The sequence below is a fragment of the Adiantum capillus-veneris genome, chromosome 19 (assembly GCF_014529385.1).
Source record: "Adiantum capillus-veneris isolate H3 chromosome 19, ASM1452938v2, whole genome shotgun sequence".
NCBI lineage: Eukaryota > Viridiplantae > Streptophyta > Polypodiopsida > Polypodiales > Pteridaceae > Adiantum > Adiantum capillus-veneris.
In genome coordinates this window covers 33,075,427-33,102,822 of record NC_140949.1, presented here as the reverse complement: position 1 = coordinate 33,102,822, position 27,396 = coordinate 33,075,427, and the positions used below count along the sequence as shown (strand labels likewise).

The 27,396-nt window shown below is 41.2% G+C and overlaps 2 protein-coding genes across 3 annotated transcripts; one reads left to right on the top strand and one right to left on the bottom strand.

Moving 5' to 3' along the window:
• The first annotated feature begins 5,012 nt into the window (after positions 1 to 5,012).
• Positions 5,013 to 14,617, top strand: LOC147433800 (prefoldin subunit 5-like). The gene is made up of 4 exons (XM_086490407.1): positions 5,013 to 5,333; positions 13,357 to 13,460; positions 13,546 to 13,623; positions 13,941 to 14,617. The coding sequence occupies exons 1-4, from the start codon at positions 5,126 to 5,128 to the stop codon at positions 14,022 to 14,024; spliced, it is 474 nt and encodes a 157-aa protein (XP_086346533.1). The 5' UTR covers positions 5,013 to 5,125; the 3' UTR covers positions 14,025 to 14,617.
• Positions 14,618 to 17,279: 2,662 nt separating this feature from the next.
• On the bottom strand, positions 17,280 to 19,479 carry LOC147433799 (uncharacterized). 2 transcript variants are annotated; one of them, XM_086489809.1, is made up of 2 exons: positions 17,664 to 19,479; positions 17,280 to 17,452 (listed from the first exon to the last, which is right to left on the bottom strand). In XM_086489809.1, the coding sequence occupies exon 1, from the start codon at positions 19,180 to 19,182 to the stop codon at positions 18,832 to 18,834; it is 351 nt and encodes a 116-aa protein (XP_086345935.1). In that variant the 5' UTR covers positions 19,183 to 19,479; the 3' UTR covers positions 17,280 to 17,452; positions 17,664 to 18,831. The 2 variants fall into 2 exon arrangements, with proteins under 2 accessions (XP_086345935.1, XP_086345936.1); XM_086489810.1 differs by lacking the exon at positions 17,280 to 17,452 and having other exon boundaries at positions 17,468 to 18,338; positions 18,429 to 19,479.
• Between the last annotated feature and the right edge of the window lie 7,917 nt (positions 19,480 to 27,396).

Sequence of the window (27,396 nt, the reverse complement as noted above, 5' to 3'; positions counted from 1 at the left end):
TATGTACATGTTCTTTTCCCTGTACTTGAAATATAAGCTTCTTTCAAGGAACTTTACATTAACAGCCATATGATCAAACCATGGTGCCCCTAGGATGACATCTTCATGTTTGAGAGGAGAGATGAAGAAACCTTGTTTGTCAACATAGCCTTGACATGCAGCCTAAATTCCAAATCAAGGGAGTAACTGCGGCTTCTTGCCCCTTGAAGGCTCCATCGGCTACAACAACATCTCCCATCTCATGAAGCCAACTCCTTTGATATAAAATTGTGAGTAGAGCCAGGGTCATATAAGATGAAGGTATCATGCTCCCTTAAGTTTCAGCAAGCGTAAGGAGAGAGGTGATCCTTTGCAATGAGCATCCTCTTTTGGAGCTTCAATTATGGAAGCTCTAGGAGTCACATTGTGGGCATTTCTTTTGGGGCAAGAACAATAGCCATGTCCTTGCTCCCCACACCTAAAGCATTTGTGGTCCTTACAAAAAGATTCTAGCTCTTCAAGAGAGAGTTTATTTTTACCTTTGTAAACTCCCTTCTCCTTTGACCGATTGTTGTTGTTGTTGAAATTGCCTTGGGAAGAGTTTTGGGCATTGTTCTTCCCCTTTGTATCATTTCATCTTTGTTTTCCATGGGCTTGGCATTCCTTTTAGCTCCTTGTTGGAAATTGATGCACGAAGCAACCACAGTGTGGTGGATTACTTCAGTGATAGAACCAAGCCATTGGGAGTTGACATACTTGGCCATTTCTTCAGGTAATCCCGCACATAATTGTTGCTTTTTCTCGGCAAAATCTATCTTTTGAAAGACAATAGCTTTGAGATGTAAATCCCAAAACTTGTCCACACATTTGTGGATAGACTCGTTGGAGAGCAGCTTCAAACTCCGCCATTCAGTAAGCACTCTGTCCTTTGCATTGCTTACAAGGAATTGCTTCATGATGGAGAGTCATAGAGTTTTCCATGTCTTTGGGGCTTTGCCGTTGCCACGAAGGCTAGCCCACCATTGACGAGTAGATTTATAGAAGTGCATAGCTACATGACGTAGCTTGGAGGACTTTGTGAAGCCTTCGTCTCCAAAAGCCACGTCGAATTGTTTGATGAAGGTCAATACTTTGTCAGTAGCACCAAAGGTGCCATCATAAGTAAGAAAAGAGATACTCTTTCCTCCCTCCTTGAACTTCTTAAGCTTTTGGGACCTTCTCTACGCAGGGTAGGATTTGCGATGTCCTCTCCTCTTGTAGTCTCTAGGAGAATAGCTGTTGCTTTCATTGAAAGATGAGGAAGGCGAAGAAGAAGGAGAAGAGGGTGACCTCTTTCTTGCCTTTTTCTTCCTTTGTTTCCTCTCTTCCCTTTCGGAGTCACGAGGAGAAGGACTACGGGTTGACCGTTTCCTCTTGGGAGGAGTTGGCGATCATCTAGACCTCGGTCTTTGTGGAGCCACATCTTTAGAGGAACTTAATAATTTACATATTTCTCGTTCTTTGGATTCCTCCTCTCTTATGGGAGAGAGTATTCTTGTGGGAGTCTCATCAAGAGGCCTCCTAAGCTCTCTCTCCTCTTGGAGAGGAAGGGAAATCCCATAAGCACGAAGTTGTTAAGTAACTTCGTCTTGCAAAGCAGTGTTGCCCATAGCTTGTTGCAACCTAGTAACAAGATAATTAACAAATATGGGGGCATCATCATAGCACCTTCATGTGCAAAATCAAAGTTGTCAGTATTCATTCTACTCTCTTGGTTATTGTCAGCCATGCTAATCAAACTTATGTATAAATTACTTTGTGCTTTGGTGCCCTCAAAAACCTTAGTCGTTACTCTTCTTTACCTTTGAAAATTAGTTCTCAAGCAGCCACACTCGTGGTTTAGAGACTGTTGATTGCAAAGACTAGTGGAGAGGGTCTAACATTGATTGATCGATTATGGTTCCTGTTGAGCTTGCTAGTAGCTCAGTAATGGTTAAACCAAAGGAAAACCCCAAAAGACTTCATTATTCTGACTATAGTTCCCAATGGTGTACCTCAAACTAAGTCCTTTTCAACCAAGATAATAGATCCCTGTCCCACTTACCCTATTCAAATGAACATGTCTAACCTTTCATGGAAAACATAAGGACCTCTCTTCTTAAGCAAGAAAAGAGAAACCAATAGCTCTAATATCAATGTAAAGGATATGGCCTATAAACTTTGTGAATAGCGAAATTAAGAGAACTAGAGTGAGCATTTTTATGAGACTACTTTGAGAACATAGAGGGTGAACTTAATTAGCGGTAGCAACATAACCATTATACTTAATTAGCTTGGCATGAACAATACTTTTGCAAGAGAGAGAATTAGAGAACTCGACAACAATTGAGGACCGGATTTATGTGGAGCCGATCCTCCCCCCAAAAGGCTTTTGTATTATAATTTCTCCCATAATGAGAGACTTGATGCAATACAAGCTTTGTGTTCCTAAGACCTTGATGGTGCAATGAAGATAGAGAGCTTCATGCACTGCAATTATGCCCGTAACTTAGCTAAATGAAAGCATCTCGGCCTCAGTCCCAAGACCTCAAATACCGTCAAAGGTGGAGAGAGCTAGTAGGGAATGAGGGTAGGGAAGAGGAAGAAGAAACATTCATATGAGAAAGAAATAGTTCCTCACTTATCATCACTATTCTTGCTTAGCATATAATAATAGCATAGTAATAATGAAGATGGAGAAGATGGCAAGCTTAAGCATTGAAGCATGGCTCTTGGTTGGATTTGCATTCCATAGCCAAGAGTATTGGTGTAAGCTTTCAACTTCTCAACAAGCTTGGAGAAGGAGATGGAGTTCTTGCATTTGACACTTCACACAATGTGTGTGTGTGTATGTGTGTGTGTGTGTGTGTGTGTGTGTGTGTGTGTGTGTGTGTGAGAGAGAGAGAGAGAGAGAGAGAGAGAGAGAGAGGGAGAGTATACCCCCCAAGCTAACCCTCTACTTACATGGTCGACCCCCTCTTCTAGTTCATGCTTGTGGCTCATTGGATCTCTCAAGCCCAACCAATCACAAGCCCTAGTCACAACTAGCAATAGAGGTAGCCTTTGGACAAGTGTCCTCCTTTCCCCTTTGAGAGAGAGGACTTGATAAATGCTTAAACAATTAATGTAATTAGCTAGAATCTTATTGGACCCCTTTAAGGGTCAACCGGTAGGCTTTAGGCACACCATGAGGACAACCTAGCTAGGGGCTTGACATGTGTCTCTTTGAGCAAGGGGTGCCCTTTGGATGAAGGGGGCGAGCCATGAGAGTAGGGGATGGGCTTGAGTGTCCACTCCCCCTTTGTAGGCCTTGCTTTGAATTTTTGGAACACCTTAATCCCCTCTAGCACCTTAGTCATGAAGCACCTCAAGCACCTTAGTTAGCAAGCACGACAAACACCTCAAGCTTGGACTAGGTTCCCACCTCAAGCACAGTCCTAGCTTGCCTAAGGTCCTAGGATGAAGGACTTTTAACACTAACCTTTGGAGGTCTTTAATGAAGCTAACCCTAAGGTCTTTCAAGCTCCATTAGCTAGCATTACTCTTTGACAAACCATCTCTCATTTGGACCCATTGACTTTGGCCCCGTGTCGAGATAGATCCATAAGCACATGTCTATATTCTAACTCTTGTTCCCATTTTTTCTCCCACAAAAAATGATCATTTAAATATGAGAAAATCATTTGGGTTAGTTAGATATTAGATTTTTTTATAGTAAGTGACACATTGGGCTTCTTGTGACGAGAAGAAAGTAGCAAAAGGTGTGGATGTTGTAGCTACAAGATTATGGAGATGCAAGAGTTTCATAAAGACGAGTGGTGTAGGTGATGTGTGGAGAAGATGAAGATGAGTGTATCGCGAGCTCTCTTGATAAGCTAGTGCTAGCACAATCAAAATAGGGCATGGCAACCCATGATATGGTCATCAAGGATGCATTTTTTCCCTCACTTGGAGGTTTTTTCCCCTTGCATTATATGTATGCCCATCACTCTAGGGCTATCTTATGTTTCATTGTGCACTAAGCAATACATTCTCTTTATTGTGTGCCTTGAGCTTCTTTGTCTTCTCCAAGTTATGTGCGTTTCCTTGCAACCCTATTTCCAACACTTGTCACTCTTGTGGGTGCTTGTGGGATGCACCATGATGCTACTATTTCAGAAAACTTCAAGGTAATGCATTACTCCTATACTGGAGGAGAAAGCAAACATGACCCTTCAACACTGGAGGAGAAGTGTATCGTAATCCTTCAACATCGGGAGAAAACAAGCATACAAGGTAAGGGCACGTCCCTATGGTTTATGTAATGATTGGGTGAGGACGATGCCTCTTCCCTGCTATACCTATGTACGTTTTTTTTCCAAGCACAAGCTTGCAAGCACGTAATGCATTGATCATGATCTTTTGAACCCATATCAATAATTCTTTTATTGTTACGAACTTCTACTTACTTTTGATTTTCATCTATTGTGAGGTTTGGGTGATTGATAACTTGTATACGTGCTTTTGGATCAATTTTCAACACCAAATAGAGGTGCATTGCTCTTCCATTGGAGCATATTCAATTGCCAATTGTTCCCAAAGAAGTAATCATGGCCCAATAGTTTTGGCCTTCTAAAGACGCTAGTAGGGGGTATCCAATCATTGTTATTGTGCTATTATTGAGAATCAGTGAAGATGCGCGCTGGCAATCAAACGAGAAGTAGATAGGCTCGGCGAGGGAGATAAGGCGAGGCAGACTGCAGGAGGGCGAGGGTGCAGATTGCAGGAGGGCGTAGGCAACGTCCAGGAGGACGAGGGCCAGCATCGAACGAAGCAGGTAGCGAGGCGGGGGTCAACTGGTTTTTTTTAATAAAAACGAGCGCTGTTGTTTACAGCCGTGCATGTTGGCTCGCCTGGTTACGAGGTCTGCACGAGAGCTAAAATGCGGACGGTCGTGTGATCGAATCGCTAGTTTCCCTATTAAAGGGTAGGCATCTCGAGTTAGGAGCCTAGGAGGTGAGCCTCTTGTCGAAGGAATCTGAGAAACTAGGAGTAGGAGCCAGTCCTCTCTCTCAATTTTTGCACAATTTCACTTACCACTGGTGAAAATTTCAATAAGCTAGTTGCTCGTCTAGCAAGAACAGAAGAAATGGCGTCCTCGGAGCAGCAACAGCAGCAGGCTCGCGGAGTGATGGAGCAAATAGAGAAGCTGAGCCTGGAGCAGATCCGTCAGGTGAAGGAGCAGGTGGACTCTGAGGTGTCTCTGTTGCAGGACAGCATCACGAATATCCGCACTGCTGCTTCTCGCTTTGAAGCCGCCTCTAAAGCTGTCAACAATCTCTCTACGCATCCTCCCGGTTCGTTCTCTCTCTCTCTCTCTCTCTCTCTCTCTCTCTCACACACACACACACACACACACACACACACACACACACACACACACACACAGAGAGAGAGAGAGAGAGAGAGAGAGAGAGAGAGAGAGAGAGAGAGAGATTTCTCTTATGCAATTATAGGCATTGTATCTGTGCATGGCATGTGAGGGCGTTCTTCTGTGATACACTTGCCATTTCAGATCGCACTTTCTGGTGGACCAACGGCCTAGAGAACTGCCCTTTTAAGTTTTCTTACCTAAGTCGAGGCATCATAGGATAGACCAAAACTGGCAGTGAAAAAAACCTTGAATTATACCAATAACAACAAACCAATGCAGGAAAACCATTGTATATGTACATGAGGATACCTGGACAGAGGATGTGGCCCTACGGACTACACGCTCGATTTGGGCATGGGTGAGATAGTTACTTTAGACGCTTCTTTCTTGAGGTCGTTCGTATGCGAATTATTCCCAACCCAAGCCGGCCTCAAAGATTGCGAGGTTGTCTGATGTGGCAGCATCAATTTTCTCTCAGTGACCCCATGAGGATTGTCTCATGGAATGTGCAAGGGCTTGCTGGATCCAAATTTCTACGTTAGAGGGGTTGACTGAGATAGGAGCTTCAGAGATGCCTTGTGGATGGCTCGATAGATATTCTTATGGTGCAGGAGCATCACCTTTGTGAGAGCTGTATTTGGCATTGTGGATAGATCTTGCATGGTGTTATGAGACATTTTGGTCAGCTTGTTTTGGGCTTGGAGCCATTCAGGGAGGTGTATGTATGACTATTGCGGACTCAGGCAAGGCCCAGTGAGTCACTGTGCAGATTCAAGGTAGCGTTATGGGCTTCTTGAACATCTATGTGCCAAACCATGCGAGTGTACGGGCTGAGGTTTGGTCACATATTGTAGAGTCTTTGCCTCATGTTGACCAATGGTGCATTGGGGGAGACTACCAACATACTTGAGGATTCCTCGGATAGGATTGGGACAGCCATGCTATTGTACACGCGGCTGAGTGTCAAGGGTGGCAGCGGAAGATGCAATGAAGACAAGAACTGGCTCGTGATCCGGTGGGCACCTCGACTCCGATCTAGAACACCTGCAATGCCAAACACATGAACAAGACACATGTGGAGAAGAGAGAACATTGAGGTAGAAAGAGACGGATGATGAGAGAGAGAGAGAGAGAGAGAGAGAGAGAGAGATCTGGGAAAGGCTCTCCATGCTGATAACAAGCTGCTCATACAAGTGACCAAGGGTGGTCCGGCATAGAACTGACATGCCCAATCGATAGACCCGAGGTGCACACAACTGCGACTGTGATTGCGACTGCTACTGACATTGCCAATTGCTTTTGCACACAAGACCACTAACACAGCCTCGACATGTGCATCACCCCCAACATGCTCTGAGAGCATAGATTTGGTGCATCTCCTCCTGGCTAGATCTAGATGCGGATCTAGATCTTGGTCGAGGAAACCTGCCACTGCATGATCACAAGGCATGTGAGAGGCCGCCTTGAGGAGATGATGCACCGTAGGAGGATGACCATGCATTGCACGTGCTGCCCACCAAAAACGCTGGGGCTGAGTGCTGCCCTCCGGCTGGGAAAGGAAAAACACTGGGTTGAGGGAAAAACGTTGGGCAAGATGCCCTCCTGAGTACCCGTCTGCAATCCTAGGGCTGCCCACAAGAGGCACCTTGCTCTCAACAACACTGTGCACCATGCCCTCTAATTGTGCCCTTGCCCACACCTATATAGGCCCAGAAGGCCAGGTGGGGTCTGCAACCCTAGGGCTGCCCTGCTCCCAACAGCACTGTGCACCATGCCCTCTTGTCACAGGTTACCTAGATGGAATAAAGTCATTGATTTTCTTTTGGATTTCAGGGATACTGATGGGTTGACAGTATTCTGCTGTATGACTTTATGAAAGTAATTCAACATGGGAATTCCCGAAATGATTTTGATTTACGTATTTTGATTTACGTGTGCTCTCTCATGTGAGTCGTGTCTGAGTGCATGTTTGAAAGACGAAATGACTGCAACATTTTGGTCTTCAGATTTCATATGAGATGGACATGATAGCAATCAGAATTAGTCACTCCGACATCAAGGAGATCGGACGTGGATCTAGGTGCGATTGCTAAACACCTTGCTGACATTCAAATCAAATCACATAAAGTCCATTGAGATCATGGTCCAAGATCTCGATGGACTTTATGTGATTTGATTTGAATGTGTTGTGGATGTTCAGTGACTGTCGTCTTTGTGCAAGTGCTAGATTTGTGTCGTCTAGTGCATCAGTGCTTAGAGTGAGTGTCTACTGAATTGGTTTATGCCTTATGTTTGATCTTGCAGGCGTAATCGAGGGCGATTACAATACTTTCAAGAGGGGGGGTATGTCATAAAATGTATAAGTTGTTTTAACTTTTGGTGCTCCTTTCCGATGGGGCCCAGGGGACACAAGGCATTATTTTTAAATGCGTAAAGATTGTTGACGTGGTAGATTGTATGAGCGTCCGCAAAACGCGCTGGCCGCTAACGTGGCAATGTGTACGGATTATTGTGATTTGCGTTGACTGCTTAGAGCGCTAGCTTTTGGGCCTTAGATGCTTTTGAGACTGAAGCTTTTCATGTATTGCTTTTAGAAGGCCATGGGCATATAAATTGTAACTATGGCCTCTCTTCCCCCTCAGATTTGCCTGGGAGCACTGAGCAGAGAGGACCCGTGGAATTTGTATTTTGCTGAGTTGTTAATATAAAAATAAATATTGAAAGGGGCGCCAGACTTTGGGGCCAATACCTTTGGCATGGAACTACGCCGGGCCGCGTCGAATCTATTGAAGTGTGAAGTAAATTTAAGTGGTTTCTCGTGTCATGCCAGATTCCCGACTTGGTGTGTCCAAGTCTATTACAGTTTCATCCACTAACGTAGTTGTTTCCTCCCATATCCTGATTTAGCCATCATTGTACATATCTTACCTTTTCATTGGGAGAGTCTCCCCACATTTTGATGTAGCCCTGTCTAGCAGGGGCAGGTTGTAGCCCATTGGGGCCTGGGCAGTTTTTTCAACTAATGGAAGGATTTTTTTCATGCAAAAACCGAAAAGGGTGCAATAGTTTTGGGGCTAGTAAATCTGGAAGTGAAACTCCACCACTTTGGGTCTACCGTGTGGATTCTCTCTCTCTCTATGTGTGTGTGTGTATGTGTGTTTGAAGTGCTAAAGTCTATTCCAGCTATGTTCTTTTCAGTTGGCATGTGGTGCCCGTTTGTTACAATTGGCCTCTCGTAAAAGCGCAGAATAAAAGTGAGTGCACGTGTGTGGAAGAGAGAGAGAGAGAGAGAGAGAGAGAGAGAGAGAGTAGACACAAACGTTGATATGAGGAACAGGGGGCGATCAGCCCCCCATGACTACTAGAGCAGAAGACCCGTACAATGTCAGATTATAATGAAATGTGTACCATAGTTACCAGGAACGGGAAACCGGAACGGGAACGTGGAACGGGAACGCGGAACAAAATGCCATTCCCTGTTACGGGTACTCACGTTTGAAACACGGAACGGGGATTCGAGACGGGAACTTGGAATGGGAACGGGGAATGAAGACCTGAAAATGGCCATTCCCTGTTACTATGATGTGTACCCCTCTGGCCCCATATGTATGAGTGCCCAAGGTGGGCGTGCAACTCAAGTGGGCGGCCTGCCCCAAACTTGGGCAGTCTTGCAAGGTACAACCTATGCTATGGGTGGCCAGCCTGGAGACGTACAAGGAAGTGTTCTAGACCTGTGTGAAGTAGCATAGTGGTGTAAATCTAACACCCCCTCTCAACACCTGATGCTGAACAAACCGTATGAAGCCGAAGATGCGAGGTAAATGATGAAGATGTCTGCTGCGATGTCCACTGAAGGTGCGAGTGTAGCAGGAGTCTGGGGTGTACCAACCTCCGAGAGATCTCCATGGTAAAGTGCCGTCACGAACAGTGTACCAAACTGCTGTAGTCTGCCAATACAGGGTGAAGATACTGTGTGAAGGTCCCGAACTGAGTGTAGAAAACAACTCCTTGTTGTGAAAGAAGTGCCAATAGATGTGCAAGTGTCCTGCCCAATAGGTTCTGTGGTGTCTGTAGTCAAACCGTCTGGAGAAAATGGGGAAGCTTAAGAACCGTTACGAGAATGATCGGAAGCCTGTCAATGCATGAACCTGTAACCCAGTGTGGCCAGGTGGCTAAGCTGTGTAAAACTCCAGGAAGGCAAAATGTAGCGCAGGCTACATTTGCGTTGTAAACGTCCTTCGAATCAAGGAAAGCCAGATTAAAGAGTCTGCATTGTAGAAGCTACCGTAGCTGCAACGGTCATCGATAGGGACCACCACCGGATGGTGTCCTGTGAATAGGTAGGGTAATCCAAGATGAGGGGAAAGCCAGACTCAACAATCTGCACTGTGAAGGGCCTTTGAGAAGAGGTGTGGTCATACCAAGCTATATGCACCCTGATCATCCTGTATGAAGAAGGGAAGCCAGATTGAGTAGTCTGCACTGTGAAGATCCTCTGAGAAGAGGAAAGGCTAGACCAATTTGTCTGCGCCGTGTTCCATGTACCTCATGCCTCCAATCCTCCGGTGTCAACCAGAACATAATCCATGCCAACAATGCCACCAAACCACATCTCGGTGTGGCTCTCAATGTGAATGAGCTCGGAGTGGCCTATTGCCCAGGTCGGGGGGTAAGTCTGCTGTAAGGTTACCGAGGTGAGTGTAAGCAACTCTGAAGGTAGCAATCCAAATGATCAAGATGTAGAAGAGAAATTGCATTACCATCCAAGCCAAGCTCCGGGTGACTCCGGATGTAGACGCGGGATGCTTGATCTCCCTCATCTTGCAGGTAAACTCTCCAAGAGAGTCTAAAGAACTGAAGTCTCACTCCAGTCGGTAGACCCAAGCAATGAACCTGTCCAAGAAGAGATCCAAGATCCTCTCCCTAAGTCCATGTAGATGCTCTTGTGTAAGCAAGTGATCTGACGTGTCGAGGTCAAGTGGTAAGTGTCTGTCCACCCAAGATGGTGGTGTCCTCTCTGGGAATGTCGGAATCCCATATGCCATGAACATGGCCATATCAATTCTCCACAGCATGACATACAAGATTTGCATGATTGTGTGAAGCATGATGATGATTTGATTGACAATCATTTGCATGATGTTTTGATTGACAATGATAAGCACAATGATTTGCATGATGATAAGCATGATGATTTGGATGACAAAGATACGCATGATGATTTGAATGATATTGCTAAGCATGATGATTTGGATGCCAATGACAAGCATGACGATTTGCATGATCAAGATGTGATTTCTCACGAGCATGATGATTTGCATGATCAAGATGTGATTTCTCACAAGCATGATGAGTTGCATGAAGATGATGTGATTGTTCACAAGGATGATGTGTTAGTTGATGCTTTTTCTAGCGAAGCTAACCTCGTTGTAGATTCCGTCAATCACCAAGAATCGATCTTGGCTTTCGAGTCGAGGTCCAAAGAACCCCCACAGGACGATTCGATCATTCAAGACGAACCGATCTTGGCTCTCGAGCCTTGGTCCAAAGAACCATCACAGAAAATATTATGTGTTCGCTGATTGATACGCACGCATTGTTCGAGTGTTTCATTCGTGACGATTTCCTGTATTTTAGTCAGCATCGTTATGTGATCCCTTTTACTAGGCATGACATATTGTATGTTGAGCACGTTTCTCTCATGGATGAGCACGAATGTATGCGGATTGTTCATGAAAAGCTGAAAAGTATGTATGTCAGGAAGTCACATTCCATGTCTCTTCCTTGGCATGACAGAGTTTCCGAAAGATCACATGATAGTATGAGCACCAAGCATGGGCATTTCCATTGTGATTTGCCACAGTTGATTGATTTTGATCAAACAGAAAAGAATCGATCACATTGGTTGCATGTGTTTGATGAACGGGTTGCCACTCCGTCTCTATGTTCATCGACATTGCATACACAGTCTTTAGAGAAGACAAGATTTTTTTCCTTCACTTTACATGGAATGGGTATGTTCATGGTTTTGTGTTGGAGATGGTTTCAGGAATTTTCAGCCATGGAGATTCTTGAAGACGAAAGAAGCAGGACTCTAGACGAAGTTGAAACAAGAAAGGAGATTCACAAGACTTTGTGTCGCTTTCGGCGTGGCCCAAAGAAGCAAGCATTGCAGACCTTTATGAAGTTCAAGTACCACACGACCCACACATCAGAGTGGGCCGGCGAAGAGTCCCTTCCAGGATTCCGGATGCTGTTGGCGATCTCTCTCGACGCCATACAGTTCAGTACCAGTACCTCACTTTGAAAAAGAGGGGATGTCACGTGACACATCCCAATCCTATGTGTCCGTGGACAAGCTACACCACAGCAGGGTTCAGTCAGTTCACTCAAGTCTAGATTAGCAGTGATTTGGCACTTTTGTGAGTCTATTCGTAGACCATGCATGCCCAGTCACTTAGCATAGATGCATATCCTTCGGTTGCACACAACATGATCATCGGAATTCCCATCAGAATCCATTAGCATCAGTTAAGGGAATTTTCCAGTGCATTTAGCCTATTTCCCTATTTATTGGTTATTTTCACTTATTATTTTTAAGTGACTTTCCAACAAAAGTAGGTAGGGCAATTTTGCTAAGTTAATATATAAGCAAACCCAAGTTAGCACTTTTTGGCAGAAGAGGCAGCAGGAGCTTCCCGCTCAACAGGCACTTCGGAGGAGGGTTTTACAACCTCTCGGGTGTCGTATCTCTTCTCTCTCCTTCTCTCAGTCTCATTCACTTGCACGCACAATATCCACTCACTTTGTTCGTGACCACAACACTCTACAAGACGGAAGGCTCTCTCCTTCCCTAAGAACTAAAAGGAACCTTGAGCAATAAAGATCACTAATCTTGAGAAAATACAACATTCATTCCGCTGCACCTTACAGTTAACCTTGAGGTATGGCAATCGGTAATCACCCAGCAAACTTTAATAACTTGAATAATCAAGAATTGGCTTAGAGTGACGTTTGGACCCCTCTTGTGTGCTAAGTTGCCTGAGCTTAGGATCCCACCGAATAGTACCTGTACACACATTGGGCCAGTCATGCACATGCTCGGACACATAATGTTCTGCAATTCTAGCATGCACGTGACTAGGAGCTCATGTATTACTTGGGTTTTCTGCAAAAATACACTGATGGTTACCCAACTACGCACAATCGGTAAGAGGGTTATGCTAGGATATTAACTAATGTAATGGAATTGTCTAGGCATGCAAGTTCTGCCAATATGCTTAATATGCTGGTGACACAAGTTCCTCTAGGGTTTTCTAGTATAAAGTTTGGCTCTGAGTCGTAGTAGCATGTCCACGTGGCACATCGATCCCATGGGCACATGATAGTTTGGACTTGCAGGTCTTGTTAATAGGCTGACAAAGGTGCTGATAGTAGATTTCGAAGCCTATGAATCAGCCCTGGGTTGTAGTAGCATATCTGTGTGGCACCTCAAGACCTTGTGCGTGTGACAGCAAGGCTGAAGCGAAGAAGATTACACATCAAACCTGCTAGTACGAATTTTTGGCCATTGCAGCAGTGGTTTACACGTGCACACATATATATCCCTCTCGATACATATATCCTATATGTAAGTGTGGACATATGCACTCATACCCACATGCGTGCATGCGCGGTCCATACATGCACACATAAATATCTTTTCATATACATTCCATATGAATGCCCAGACGTATACATTTGTGCACCCATACCCAGGTGCATGCATGCGCGCGTGTGGCGAATTGGTTTTTGGTATGCAGAGGATTGTAGCACAGCAGTTTCTATACCTTTTGTAAAATATGTAGTTGGGACTTCTCAATTTTCATTGGTACAAGATGCTAAGGTCTTTACATTAGCAGCTGTCTATCATCGGATTGGCTAATGTGTTTGCTAATTGTCTGTAGGAAAAAGTTTACTGGTTCCCCTTACGGCATCTTTATATGTACCGGGTATGCTAGCAAACGTGGACAAGCTTCTAATAGATGTTGGAACAGGTTATTATGTTGAGGTTTGTGATGCCTTAAAATTCTTCTGGATTGTGAACCTTGTGTTCTGAGCTTTTGATCTAATGTCAAGAATTTCTGCTATTCCAGAAAACTATGGATGCTGCAAAAGACTATTGTGAGAGAAAGATTAACTTTCTGAAGGCGAATCATGATAAGTTACTGGAGGTATTTCACATTTCTCTCTCTTCCAGTAATTGACATTTTCCCAAGTGCACTTGCACATGTCATGTAAGCTTTTCTATTCCTATTTTATGTTGGTTTGTCTGACGTGCATGTGCAAGCACGCCCCCCGCGTGCGCGCGCGCGCGCGCACACACACACGTGGGCCATAAGGCTATCGCAGTAGTGTATATAGTAGAACTCCTGACTCATAAAATCTCATCTGTTGGTTGCAAACTTTTTGGTTAAACACCATGCTCATCTTGGCCCGCATAATTGTTCTCTTTTGGAGTGCTTACTTACTGCTGCTTTGCTCCCTGCAGGTTGCAGCAGAAAAGAGTAATATTGCAGATCAAGTGTCAATGGTTATGCAGGCGAAGCTAAAGCAATCGTTGGGGTCAAAGTAGTATTTGGCGCAGCTAGAGCTCAGGAATGCTACAAGAATGGTCGGTATTCAAATACCATGCTTCAACAGCAGGTTTCAGCCATTGCACTCAGAGCTTCATCAGTGCTGGTGAAGTGGACTTTTTTGGCATACTTTTGACAGAGTGGAAAAGCCGGTATCGTTACGGTGGTTGAAATGAATTCAGCATTATAGGATATGCTAGCCATGTTGTGTTTGATGTTATTGACACGAGACCCTGTCGGTGCTCTAAATGCAAGCGCATGTATGCTCATACCACAATGTTTTTGACTTCAGTTACCTAAACAAAAGGCACTGAACTGGTCCCACACTGGTTTTGTAGACGTCATTCATCTTGTGTGGTGATGCAGTTGAATGATTGCTTACACCACTTTTGGATTTTTAGCATCTGTCAATGATTCTTCTCAATGAGAGAAGCAGGAATCACCATAGACAAAAGGCTTTCACTGAATTTAGGAAGTCGCCTGTCATTATGGCATTGGCATCCTTTTGTGCGGAAAACAATTTGCGAGCAGTTTCTTTGAGGTACATGCTAACATCTCTAAACTTTTTGCTCTTATAAACAAACTTACTATCCGTGCCTGAGGTCAGAGTTCCATGACTCATACTCAAGACTGTTGTAGAGACTGCAACACATTGTTTCTTCTTGCTTGCCTAAGATACTACACAACCACTGAGAAAGAAACAGAAGTAACACTTCGAATGCTCTGATTAGTCTACTTTTGGTCTGGGTGGCTTAAAGTTATATTTATTTATTTATTATTATTATTATTTGGGCCTTGCCCAAAGGGCAAGGGCAAGGGCAAAGGCCTATTGGTTGGTCGTTTGAGCCCCTACATGCTCATTGAGTAGCTTGCAATCAGAGCTATATTTTGAACAGGATGATTAGATAGGTAAAGATATGAAAGTGTACTGTCCTTTCTCAAAAATAAGAAATGCAAGTGTTCTCTCTTTTTTGGCAAAATTAGGGGGGAGAGTTTAAGGGAGTTCATAATTTTAGCAAAAAAGCCTAGGCAAGCCTCGTGATTTTATCACTTGTTTTAGTTTTGAGGTACAATTGAAACTTGAAAGATGCTCTTGGTGTGAACATATTTGTCACACCAAGCAAAATTATCTCCAACACCAACTTTGAATCAAACGAAGAATTTTGTAGGGTAAGCTTGATAAATTTAGCTTTCTTGTGGCAAAACTTGCATATTGCCAAAGGTTTGCACTAGTTAAGCTAGTTCACCAAATTTCAATAATTAATTGCAAATTAGATGATGGAAAATTGCAAGTGTTCATGTGAATTGTTTCTTTTTCTCTTGTAATCTTTAGTTGTACAACTAGTAGCCATGTGGCCATGCTTTCGATATTAAATAAACTAGTACGGCCGGCCGTCTTCAGCGGCCTCTCTCTCTCTCTCCCCCTCTCTCCCTCTTTATCGTGTGCAAAGGGGCTTGTTTTTGTTCTGGACTCGACCCTTCAGGTCGCAGATTGCGACTCGTGTAAAGGGCTCCCCCTTCCGCCATATTATGTTAGTAGATTCATTATAGTTAGTATCGTTACGGTGGTTGAAATGAATTCAACATGATAGGATATGCTAGCCATGTTGTGTTTGATGTTATTGACACGAGACCCTGCTCGCTGCTCTAAATGCAAGCGCATGTATGCTCGTACCACAATGTTTTTGACTTTAAGTATGTCAGTTACCTAAACAAAAGGCACTGAACTGGTCCCACACTTGTTTTGAAGACATCATTCATCTTGCATGGTGATACAGTTGAATGCTTGCTTACACCACTTTTGGATTTTTAGCATCTGTCAATGATTCTTCTCAATGAGAGAAGCAGGAATCACCATAGACAAAAGGCTTTCACTGAATTTAGGAAGTCGCCTGCCATTATGGCATTGGCATCCTTTTGTGCGGAAAACAATTTGCGAGCAGTTTCTTTGAGGTACATGCTAACATCTCTAAACTTTTTGCTCTTATAAACAAACTTACTATCCGTGCCTGAGGTCAGAGTTCCATAACTCATACTCAAGACTGCTGTAGAGACTGCAACACATTGTTGCTTCTTGCTTGCCTAAGATACTACACAACCACTGAGAAAGAAACAGAAGTAACACTTTGAATGCTCTGATTAATGGTCTGGGTGGCTTAAAGTTATATTTATTTATTATAATTATTATTATTTGGGCCCTGCCCAAAGGGCAAGGGCAAGGGCAAAGGCCTGTTGGTTGGTTGTTCGAGCCCCTACATGCTCATTGAGTAGCTTGCAATCGGAGCTATATTTTGAACAGGATGATTGGATAGGTAAAGATATGAGAGTGTACTGTCTTTTCTCAAAAAATAAGAAATGCAAGTGTTCTTTCTTTTTTGGCAAAATTAGGGGGGAGAGTTTAGTGGAGTTCATAATTTTAGCAAAAAAGCCTAGGCAAGCCTCGTGATTTTATCAATTGTTTTAGTTTTGAGGTACAATTGAAACTTGAAAGATGCTCTTGGTGTGAACATATTTGTCACACCAAGCAAAATTATCTCCAACACCGACTTTGAATCAAACGAAGAATTTTGTAGGGTAAGCTTGATAAATTTAGCTTTCTTGTGGCAAAACTTGCATATTGCCAAAGGTTTGCACTGGTTAATCTAGTTCACCAAATTTCAATAATTAATTGCAAATTAGATGATGGAAAATTGCAAGTGTTCATGTGTTTTGTTTCTTTTTTTCTTGTAATCTTTAGTTGTACAACTAGTAGCCATGTGGCCATGCTTTCGATAATAAATAAATTCATTGCAGCCATTGTTATATTCTTTTAAAAAAATTACTTCGTACATTGAACTAGCCTTTTCTTTACATCTTGAGTCAGGATTAAAAGTCAACTCCAAATTTGTATGCTTCTATTTGTAAATTGTAGTATAAGAAATTCACTTGCTACATTAGTACAGCTTTTTCTTTACTTCTTTACTCCATATAAAACTTCCTCAAACACCTTGCAAATGAAGTGATGCCTCACATCAATGTGTTTGTCTTTGCATGCAACACTAGATTTTGTGTCAGGTGGGTGTCACTTCGACTATCACAATGCAAAACTAGAACTTTTGCAGTAATGTCCATACCTACCACTAAATGTGCAAGCCATATAACTTCTTGGGAACAACATGATGCGATGGTGCATTGCTCCTAGTGTCGTGAGTGAGTGACTGCAATGCACCTCCCATGATTGCAATGAAATAAACAAGAGACGTGACACATCACAGAAGAAGAATGATACATAACTGTATATCATGTGGGTTGATAAGTACACTAAATCCATCGGGTAATCTAATTGCACAGGTGAAATGGCACGGTGGTCAGAAAGGGTGCAGCTCTTTGTCAGCGTGGATGACTAGCAACTGTCATTTATTGGGCGTACTTGGCGGCACAGTACAACCTGTGGATTCAAAAGAATTATGAAGACTCAGACCCACACAATATTTTGCACACTTACAAACTTTAAGAACCAAAATTTCCTACAATATGGGATGTTTTCTTGTGAATTTTTTTTTGCCATATGGGTGTAAAACTCTTGGTTCAGAGCTTGGACTTATGTAAATCGATAAAATGTCGTTACACTTATTACAATGGTGCCTTGAAATGAATACCTTCATCTGGCATCGCCCACTCGGGATGGGTCTGGGATCTTCAACATCAACTTTATTATCTGACAGCGGCATCACACTCTGGTTTACCAGTGCAGGGTTTGGCAATGAAAAAGCAAGAGGTAACATGGGTGGGTTGACTTGCAACAAGCAAGCTTGCAAGGGGCAAATGTGTAGATCGATGGCATCACGTTGTTCCCCAAGAACAAAGAAATCTGATTCCAGTTTCTCGCTTTCAGCATGGCCACATTGTTATACAGAACGTCCTGGTAGACCTCTTTCAAATATTGAGTTGTTGCAGTGAATAGAGATCTGTCTCTCTGCCAATGGCCACTGATTGAATCATTGTCAGCTCGGTAAGCAACCATAGCCACTTGTAGATAGTCATCATCTTTGTCCTTCTGGTCGTGCAATAATTTAACTTGTGGATGAAGTGCCTGGTTCTGACTCCGTCACAATCCTTCATTGTGTATCATCCAATGACCTGTAGACAATCTCTCTCTCCGGCTTTAAGCTTTGTATTGTACATATCAAGCTGTTTCAATCTCTTCTGTAGCTCGCTAATTCCTATACATGCTTCTGCTCCAGCCTTTCAGTCTTTTATGTTTTCTGCCGAGGGAATGTGCATGTATGTTGCCTGCATGCACTATGCCCTTCCAATGCATTTTCTCTCAGCACCTGCAATTCTGTTATGTAGTTTAGCATGTCCTTGGCTATCTTTCATGACACACAATCCAGATTGGGGCAATTTATGCATGATACTCTCACCTTTGTGATCATGTCTGGGACGCATCCACTTTTTCATCCATCACCTTCTTCCTTAGTCCGAGTGTTTTTGTACTTTGCATGGCCGGGTTATCCACTTGGGAATATGTAACATCATAGTTACTACAGGTATTCTGTTGGCTGGCAGTAATAGTTTTCTCCGTTTGAGAGCTTGAGCAAGCTTCTTGATGTACTTTATTAATCTTTCTTGCACCTCCCTGGCATGCACTGTTTGCAAATTTTGTAGCTACTCAAGGTCTACCATGATAGTAGCTACCTTTGCTTTCAGAATATCGAATTCCGCTTCCAAGAAGCTTATCTTCAAAATCACCTCTTAGGCAAACTGTGGGCTCCTTGCTGGCTGCTGAGCAAGCCTGGCAGCCTTAGCTTCCGCATGGGCTGTAGTCTAGCACATGAATTCAGATTTGGATTGCAACTCGTGGCTCGTTCCTTGGCCTGCCGACTTACCCTTGGCCTCTTGCTGCTGCTGTATTGAAACAATTCGGGCTTCAGCTTCTTGGCACGCAAAGCATTGTTGTGTTTCTGAAGCCCGAATGCGCTCGGCTTGCTCTTCATTTTGCCTATGTAGTGCAGCGAGATCCACACCAGAGAACCGTTGGTTTATTGCTTGCGTTGCTTGAAGTCCTTTTAAGAAATTGTTCCAGAACTCAGTGCGCTTGAAAGAGGAGGCTTTGGCAGACTCTGCACAAGGGTTAGCTATGAGATTTGCCAAACTTGGCGGCACAGAAGCAGCCATTACTTTAGCTCGTCAAAAGATTGTGATTGTCGGCTCACTAGGCGAGAAATACTCAGCAAGTAAGGAAGAGAGGGATACAATCGCTCTAGCTTGTAGATATTCATCCCAAGAGGATGGCGAGAGTGAGAAGCTCTGGTTACATCGCCATGGCAGACAACCTGGCCGGTCCATGGAAGGCGTCGACATGCGTGTAGCGGCTGCTTACTTTACACAAACTACAGCGATGAGAATTCTCACTTAAGCAGGAGCAAAGCGGTTGAACACCTGCCCGCCATATTTGGGCAGCCCTTGGGTGCCGTCCAAATCCCAAGCACAATTGGACGTGAGCTGGCATCGTAGTATGTCTACAGTCTCTGTGTAACGTGAACGTGAAGCAACGAGCAACCAAGTGATTGGTTGTGAGTTTAACTATAGCGGGCGTTGATCGCAGTCTATAACTAGCCTACGAGTGCTTACCTTGTCCCTTATTACTCGTTGCTCGTCGCTCCACCTTTGTCTTCTTCCTATCTTGCGTATTGGCAAAAACTGCGGCACAATGAGAAGACTTTGTTCACTTTTTATTTTGGGAGGACTCCACTACCTTCGAAGTTCGGGGTGCTAGGTACTTTTGCCAATATCGGGTTTGCCAAAAGCAAAACCTAGAGAATTTGCTCATTTGGGGTCTGCCTCTCGGCTTCTTTAATAAACGTCTATAGTCTTTCATGTAGATTGCAGGCCCATGCTACATTGCCCCTCAACAATCAACCATGAAACACTTATCGTACCACGTAAGTGTAAGGGAGGTGGGTTTTCAAAAAGTTAGATAATTGTATAAGTTAGGGATAGACTCCCAATAATTTTCCTCTAAACTTATAAATAGGGGAAAGTCTCGCTGGGATGTATTGAAAGGAAGAAAACATATCTTTTCTCTATAAAGTCTTAATAACATACATTTCCATTGACAAATACATATAGAAGGTTAGACAATTGTATAAGTTAGGGGTAGACTCCCAATAATTCTCCTCTAAATTTACAAATAGAGGAAAGTCTCACTCGAGGGGGGGAGGGAAAGAGCATAAAGATGTACTCAAAGAAGAAAAACATATCTTTTCTCTATGAAGTCTATTAACAACAAACATCCCCATTGACAAATACGGACAGAGAATTTGGTGAATACATTAAAGGCAAGCATTCTTAGCACAATTTTATGTGATTTCCTAAATTTACAAATAGAGGAAAGTCTCACTCGAGGGGGGGAGGGAAAGAGCATAAAGATGTACTCAAAGAAGAAAAACATATCTTTTCTCTATGAAGTCTATTAACAACAAACATCCCCATTGACAAATACGGACAGAGAATTTGGTGAATACATTAAAGGCAAGCATTCTTAGCACAATTTTATGTGATTTTCATTTGATATTATTGGAAAATCACTCTTTGATATGACGGACCGAAACTCTTTTCATATAAATCACCTTAAGTTTATTTGTACTCACATGCTACCATCGAGAATTACTCGATGATTACTTCTTGAATTTTATTCTCGTCTGCAGTGTTAGGGTTATTTGAAGTATAGTAATTAGAAGTATCTCATGATGATGTATTGATGTAAAACTAAAACTTAAAAACACAAAAGAGAGTTTCACTGCACAAACATATTTAGCTTTATAGTGTTTCAAAAAAATCATACAAAATCTTATATGTAAGATAGAGGTATACCAATTTCTTTTGATTAAATTCTTATAGGCGTAAAAGAGGTTATAATCACCATATACCTTTTCTAAATAGGGGGTTTTCTAAGACTTTTAGTTCATTGGTGGCATGTTCTTTTCTATAAAGGGTAGCTCCCTTGGAACATTGTTGTCTTTATTAGCATGAATAAGAAATTGAAGACATTTCTTTGGCATGCAATTTTACTTTTTGATGTATTCACACATTTTGTAAAATTGATTTGAATATGCCATGGACCTGCTATGTCTTTGCACTTCGAGTGCAATACTCTCTGTGTTCCTTGTTAGAGAAAATGTCCTTTTGACACTTTGTTGCCATTTTTTGCAACTCATTCTTTTTGTATAGATCTTCAATGGGGAATTGCAATTGCCATGCTACAAATCAAGGGTTAAATAATGTGTTTCTTCTCCCACCATAAGCAAATTCCTGGTGTGGTCTACAACAAAGGTTATGGGCTCTAAATATCCTCTCACTTCATGCTTGTACACTTGAATGTCATAGTACTTGGCAAAATTGAGGAGTTTGAGACTCTAGATCACCTAGAATGTTAAGGACACAAAGTTGGTTAAGATCACCCTCTAAAAAGCCACAGAGATCATAGAGAAGATACTTAGGGAGTGAAACATGTAGGAGATTGAGTAAACTTGCGATTTTTAAATCACATTTTACCCCACTTTGAGTTTTGTCAATGCTTGTGTGCCATACATGTTGAATTTGCACGCACCATTGCACATTAAAGTCTCTCCTACATAATAAGTGTGACGTAATTGACACGTTTGATTGTACAATGTTTGACGAATGGCAGCTTGATCGGTCTGAACGAGTGAAAGAGAAGGTCACGAGTTTGTGAGGATCCATAAAAAGGCATGCTTGGTGGAGGAGTGTAATGGATGCATACCATGAATGATGTCTGTTATGCTTGCGATTTGCAACCTTGATAAAAAACCATCAAACATAGGGAAAGTATGGATGGCTTGGTGGACAATCCAAAAAAGTTTCTGCTAGACAACGAAAAGTCTTGTTCAAGTAGTTTCATACTAGGTGGAAAAGTGCTCGTAATCCACTCCATAGTGTGGCTTACATGCTCGATCTTGAGTATTGGAATTTAAACTTGATATCAAATGCAGAGGTGGTCAAGGATTTTTATCAAGTCATCAATACATTCTATTCCAATCTTAAGTTCATATTAATTGCATCAAAGGGTTGAGTGCATTTAGACTAAAAGAAGGACCTTTTACAAATGATTTAATTCAATCGATGGCAAAAGAGCAACCTACATGGAAGTGGTGGATGATGAATGGTGGTCAACATTACTCAACCTTCATCCACTTGCAATGAAATTTCTGGTGCAATGTGCAGCAAATTGGAGCTCCCAGAAAAATTTGAGTATGTATAAGTACGTTCATAGCACAATTTACAACATATGATTAGTAGACAGGGTTGAAAAATTATCATGTCCACGTTGACAATGCCAATGCAAGGTTGATTTCCTTGTGTGAAATTTAACATTACTTTGTATGGATATAGATCGCAATGTACAATGCGAGTTGAGTGAGTGTTTTCCATAGGGTCCACACTAATGCATGAAAAATTGATAGCATGTTCTATCTCTGATGTGCCAAGGTGTGTTTCGATGCTACATGCACATACTCCAATGTTATTGGAAGAAATTATCCCCAACAAATTTTGAAATTTGTTGGGGATAATTTCTTCCAATAACATTGGAGTATGTGCATGTAGCATCGAAACACACCTTGGCACATCAAATCTCCCAGAGAGCCTCCATTGTAATATTGAGAAAAAGTCATTCATGTGGTCTCTGTGGTGAAACCAATACATCTAATAATTGACGGATGTAATGTTTGCATGCCCTGCTATGTTTGTCAAACTTTGCTTCCGTCCTTCTCGTGAAGCATTTGTTGACATAAATGATGTACTTTGAAAAGAAAGAAATGATTTTAATATTGTTAAGTTGCAAACACCAAATGAACCCAATCCATTATTGATATCTTTCACTAGAGCTTTGTCTAGAATGCCCAATCAAATGCGTACAATTAGCATTCAATGCTATGCGTATGATTGTTCCCCATGCCGTTGGCATCTAAAATGCCATCGATGGCTCCCTACACATCTCTGACATGCCACAGATGGCTCCTTGCACATCTTGCATCATCTTTACTTGCTTTGGCAAAGTGGATTGGTCTTGTACTTCCACTCTTTATCTTTACCTTTTGTTCCTCCAACTACTTATTCCATAGGTCCACCTTGATTATATTGCATGCTACATTGCATTTATATGTCCATTTAATCATTTTTAAACATATAAAAGACAATTAAACGTGTATTTTTGTATTATATATATTTATCCATATACAATATATTTTATATATACGTAATTTCTATTTATCCTACCTAAATTACTCAAGCGATTACTATTCTACTTACTTAAATCACGTCTAGTGTGAGTCAAGCTCTACACGTGACATGCAATTTTTATTTACCAAAGCTAAATCAATTTAAAATGTGAGTCAAAATCTACATGAGGCAAGCGTACTATTCTACCTAACTAACATCTAGTGTGAGTATTGCTCTATACTTGGCAAGCAATCACGATCTAAGTCTACCTAAGTTACTTTTAAGTGTGAGCATGGCTCTACACAAAGAAGTAACTACTAATTTAAGTTTGAACTTTTTATTTATTGCTAAAACAGACTTTATTTCTAATTAATATCTCGATAAATATATATATATATATATATATATATATATATATATATATTGAGTTTTAGAGTTCACCTTTGAGGTGAACTTAAGGAAAAATTTTCACTAAAGATGCCCACAATGGTAAAAGACTTGCAATGGATGACTATATATAGAACATTTTTTTTCAATTGAACGATATTTTGATCAAACTATATTTCGATTGAATTACTAAGAAATTATACAAAACGATGATTTGGCTGATGTAGCACCGTATAATACGTCCGTTTAATTGGGAGGATTGTATAATACACCCAATGAAAGCTTGTTATATGTACCCTGTATAACGTACAATGCAACATAGATTGCATGTGGGAGGAACCTCTTCCTTCAAATCTCTACAATATATAGATATCTTCATGCTACCAAGCACTGCTCTGATTTTGTGATGTGGATTAAATTCTCTGATAGCTGATGTCATTAATAACTCATGGTGGGCTTCTTCACGGAGCCTGCACTCTGTACTTTCCCATAATGCTAATGAAATCCGTACTTTAAAAAAAAAATCATTAATCTACTGGATTTTGGCATCTACACATATTGAGATTGCTAGTATGTACTCTTTGCAAAATTGATCGCATGATAACCTTTTTCCGTTCAAGCGTCATCTCTACATGCGACCAAAAAAAAAACAATTCAAATGTTTAGCATAGTGCATCTAGGCTCCAAACAAATAGAATATATGCATGTTACATCATCAAAATATTAGTCAATTTATAACGACAAGATATATATCAAATATATTGGTTAATCATATACATTTTGTGCATGTCACATAATCAAAGACATTGGTCACACCATAGCGATAAGGCTTATCAAATACATTGGTTCACTCTTCCCAACCATATACATTTAAAACATGTCACACTTGGAAAAAATGAGCTAAACCCTAAAAAGGAGATGTTATGAAAGACATTGGTTGACGTTTTGATTGTTAACACTAGTTCTATTTAAATGTATAGCCACTTTTGTGGCTTTTAGAGACTTTTGTAAAAATTATCCAGTGACTCTATGTGAGTTATCTAAATAAAAAATGCTTTTAGGAAATTATACCCTTCACTCAGTGTGAGTTGATAAAAAATAGTACAAAGCTAAGTAAAGGTCTATAAGTGTCTTTCCATGGCCATTTTTGACAACTATTTTGTGAAAATAGACAATTTTTTGCTATCTTTTTTGAAAGTAAATCAAATCATCATTAAGCACACCCAAAGTTCTTTGAAAAATCCCTCAATAGGTATGCGATAGATATACCAATCTTTTTTGTCCTATATTCAAAGACTGTCAAAATTTATTTCTTCTCCAAGTTAACTCATTTTTTAGTTTTGAGCTTTTAATGTAAATTGTGTATTTGAAAACTTGTGTCATATCTTAATCGCGTAAATAAGAAGCTTTATGAGGTTTTGATGTTATATACAAAACTTATGTTTCATTTACTAGACTTCTGATATGAGCCATTTTTTGGCTTCAGCCAGTTTGTGGCTCATTACAAGTTTTGTACTCTTTAGAGAGAGAGAGAGAGAGAGAGAGAGAGAGAGAGAGAATGAATAGACAAATTTTATTTTGTGATGAATTGATATTCTTCTTTCAATATTTTCAGGAAACAGACAAGCATTATATTGTGAATGAAATATTTAGTTTTTTAATGAAAAATTTGTTAACACAATAGAGAGATGAAATGAAAGAGAATGATAGACTTTTAAAGATTGATTTTTTTATTTGCGTATGGTTATTGTAGTTAATATTATAAAAAAAATAAAAATTTGCTTGTGTATAGTTATGAACACTCTATGAAGAGATAGTTGACAAATAATGATGACGACTCTTTAATATATATGTGTGTGTGTGTGTGTGTGTGTGTGTGTGTGTTATGATTTGATATAAGATTTTTTGACAAAAATAAACAACATGAACATTTGTAGATATCCTGGAAGTTTGTCTCGGGGCGTCCATTAAAGTAAATGTAACATAGCATGTGAATTCAACAGAAGGATTTTAATTTTTTGTAGATTTACAGATATATGTGTACAAAAGGGGTATCAGGGCTAATTAAAATCCATTTTGGTGAATGCACGTGATATAAGAAAATTTTATTGAGTGAACACCTCGATAAATTTGTATACGAAATACTCTCCACCATTGTGTTACTGACCAAGGATTTTGTGTGTCCGTGTACATAGCACTCAAGAAAACATTGAATGTACATGCACATATAATTTATACGACCTTCATATGGCCGAGTCGATGAGTTAAACATTACATGTATACATAAAATACATGCATCTACAAATGAAACTTTCTAGCCGTGTTACCGACCAAGTGCCGCATGAATCTAAAGACTTCTATAATTTATGAGCATCATATGGATGCGTTACCGACTGATGCCCATATGTTTCCTTTGCATCCGGAAGGAAAGGTGACTTACCATAATGATACTAGTATGGTCGCGTTACAAAGTATAGTACCCATACTATGAGCCAATGCTTACCACAAGGACACCATATTCCCCGTATAACCGAGGTGATAACCCCATGGTAAGCACCATTGTACAGAACGACTAACATACACACCCTCGTTGTGTAGCAAGCTACCTCGCTATTACCATGCACTATGAAATAGGGCAGGCTACCACATAATGTACACATCAGTACATGAGTCCTGCAGTCTGCTACTTTGCTACTACCATGCATTGTGACGTAGAGCCTGATCCCATACGACTGCCTCCCTCTTATTAACGCATCTATGAAGGTAGACTCTCTCTCTCTCTCTCTCTCTCTCTCTCTCTCTCTCTCTCTCTCTCTCTCCCCCCCCCCCCCAACCCCGCTCTAAAATTGAGATTGTACGAGCCCACTTGGGCCCCATATTTTATATTATATTGAACCCGTTGGGCTTATTTATTTTCTCGGGGGGGAGATATGACTTTTTATGTTTCTCAGCAGGCTTTTGATGGGTTATTTGGTCATCGTAAACACGCTTAAATGTGATCATCTAAATGGTAATTATATGAATGTGATAATAACACATTGTGATCACATAAAATTTCACATGATTGCGTAATTATTTAATCCTTGCATCCGATGTAGCAAATCCAATTTGTCAACCTAAGACATTGTAGACCAAGCCGACAATTGTTGTGCATCTAATCTTGCTAATGCCGATAAAGTCTTTTAGGATTTCAATTGAAGGTTTCTCAAAATCCACAAAGATTTGAATTGCCCACCCCCAATATACATTTAATGAACCAAAATGGAAAGGCAATCATTGTCCAAGTTATGCATGTGAGTAATTTGAAAACTATCACCAAGACATTTTAGCATAACTGACATGCGCATCTTGTATATATCAAGCACTTTTTGTCATTTCAAAGTAAACTTTGCAATTTGATACACAACGTCAAATATTTTGGCAAACCATGTGGTTTCTTTACTAGTATACCAATCTTTTAGCACCAAGTTTAAATTGCGTGTATTGCAACCATTGACTTAAATTTGTGAAAAGATTTTTTTTTTTAATTACCAATATTTTTACAATTCTTTGCATTGTCGATGACTAATTAAATGACACTAGTATGTGACCCGTGCGTTGCTGTGGTCAATTTTAAAAGAAGAGTCTCAAAACCGTGGGTTCTCCAAGGGCTTTGTGGTTCTAAAAGCAAAGGCAAGGCCCCATGGCCTAGGTGTCCCTAGCATCATGAATTAGCAACAACTATAGAAAGTTGACTTTAGGGCGCGGTCATACGAGGCTCAA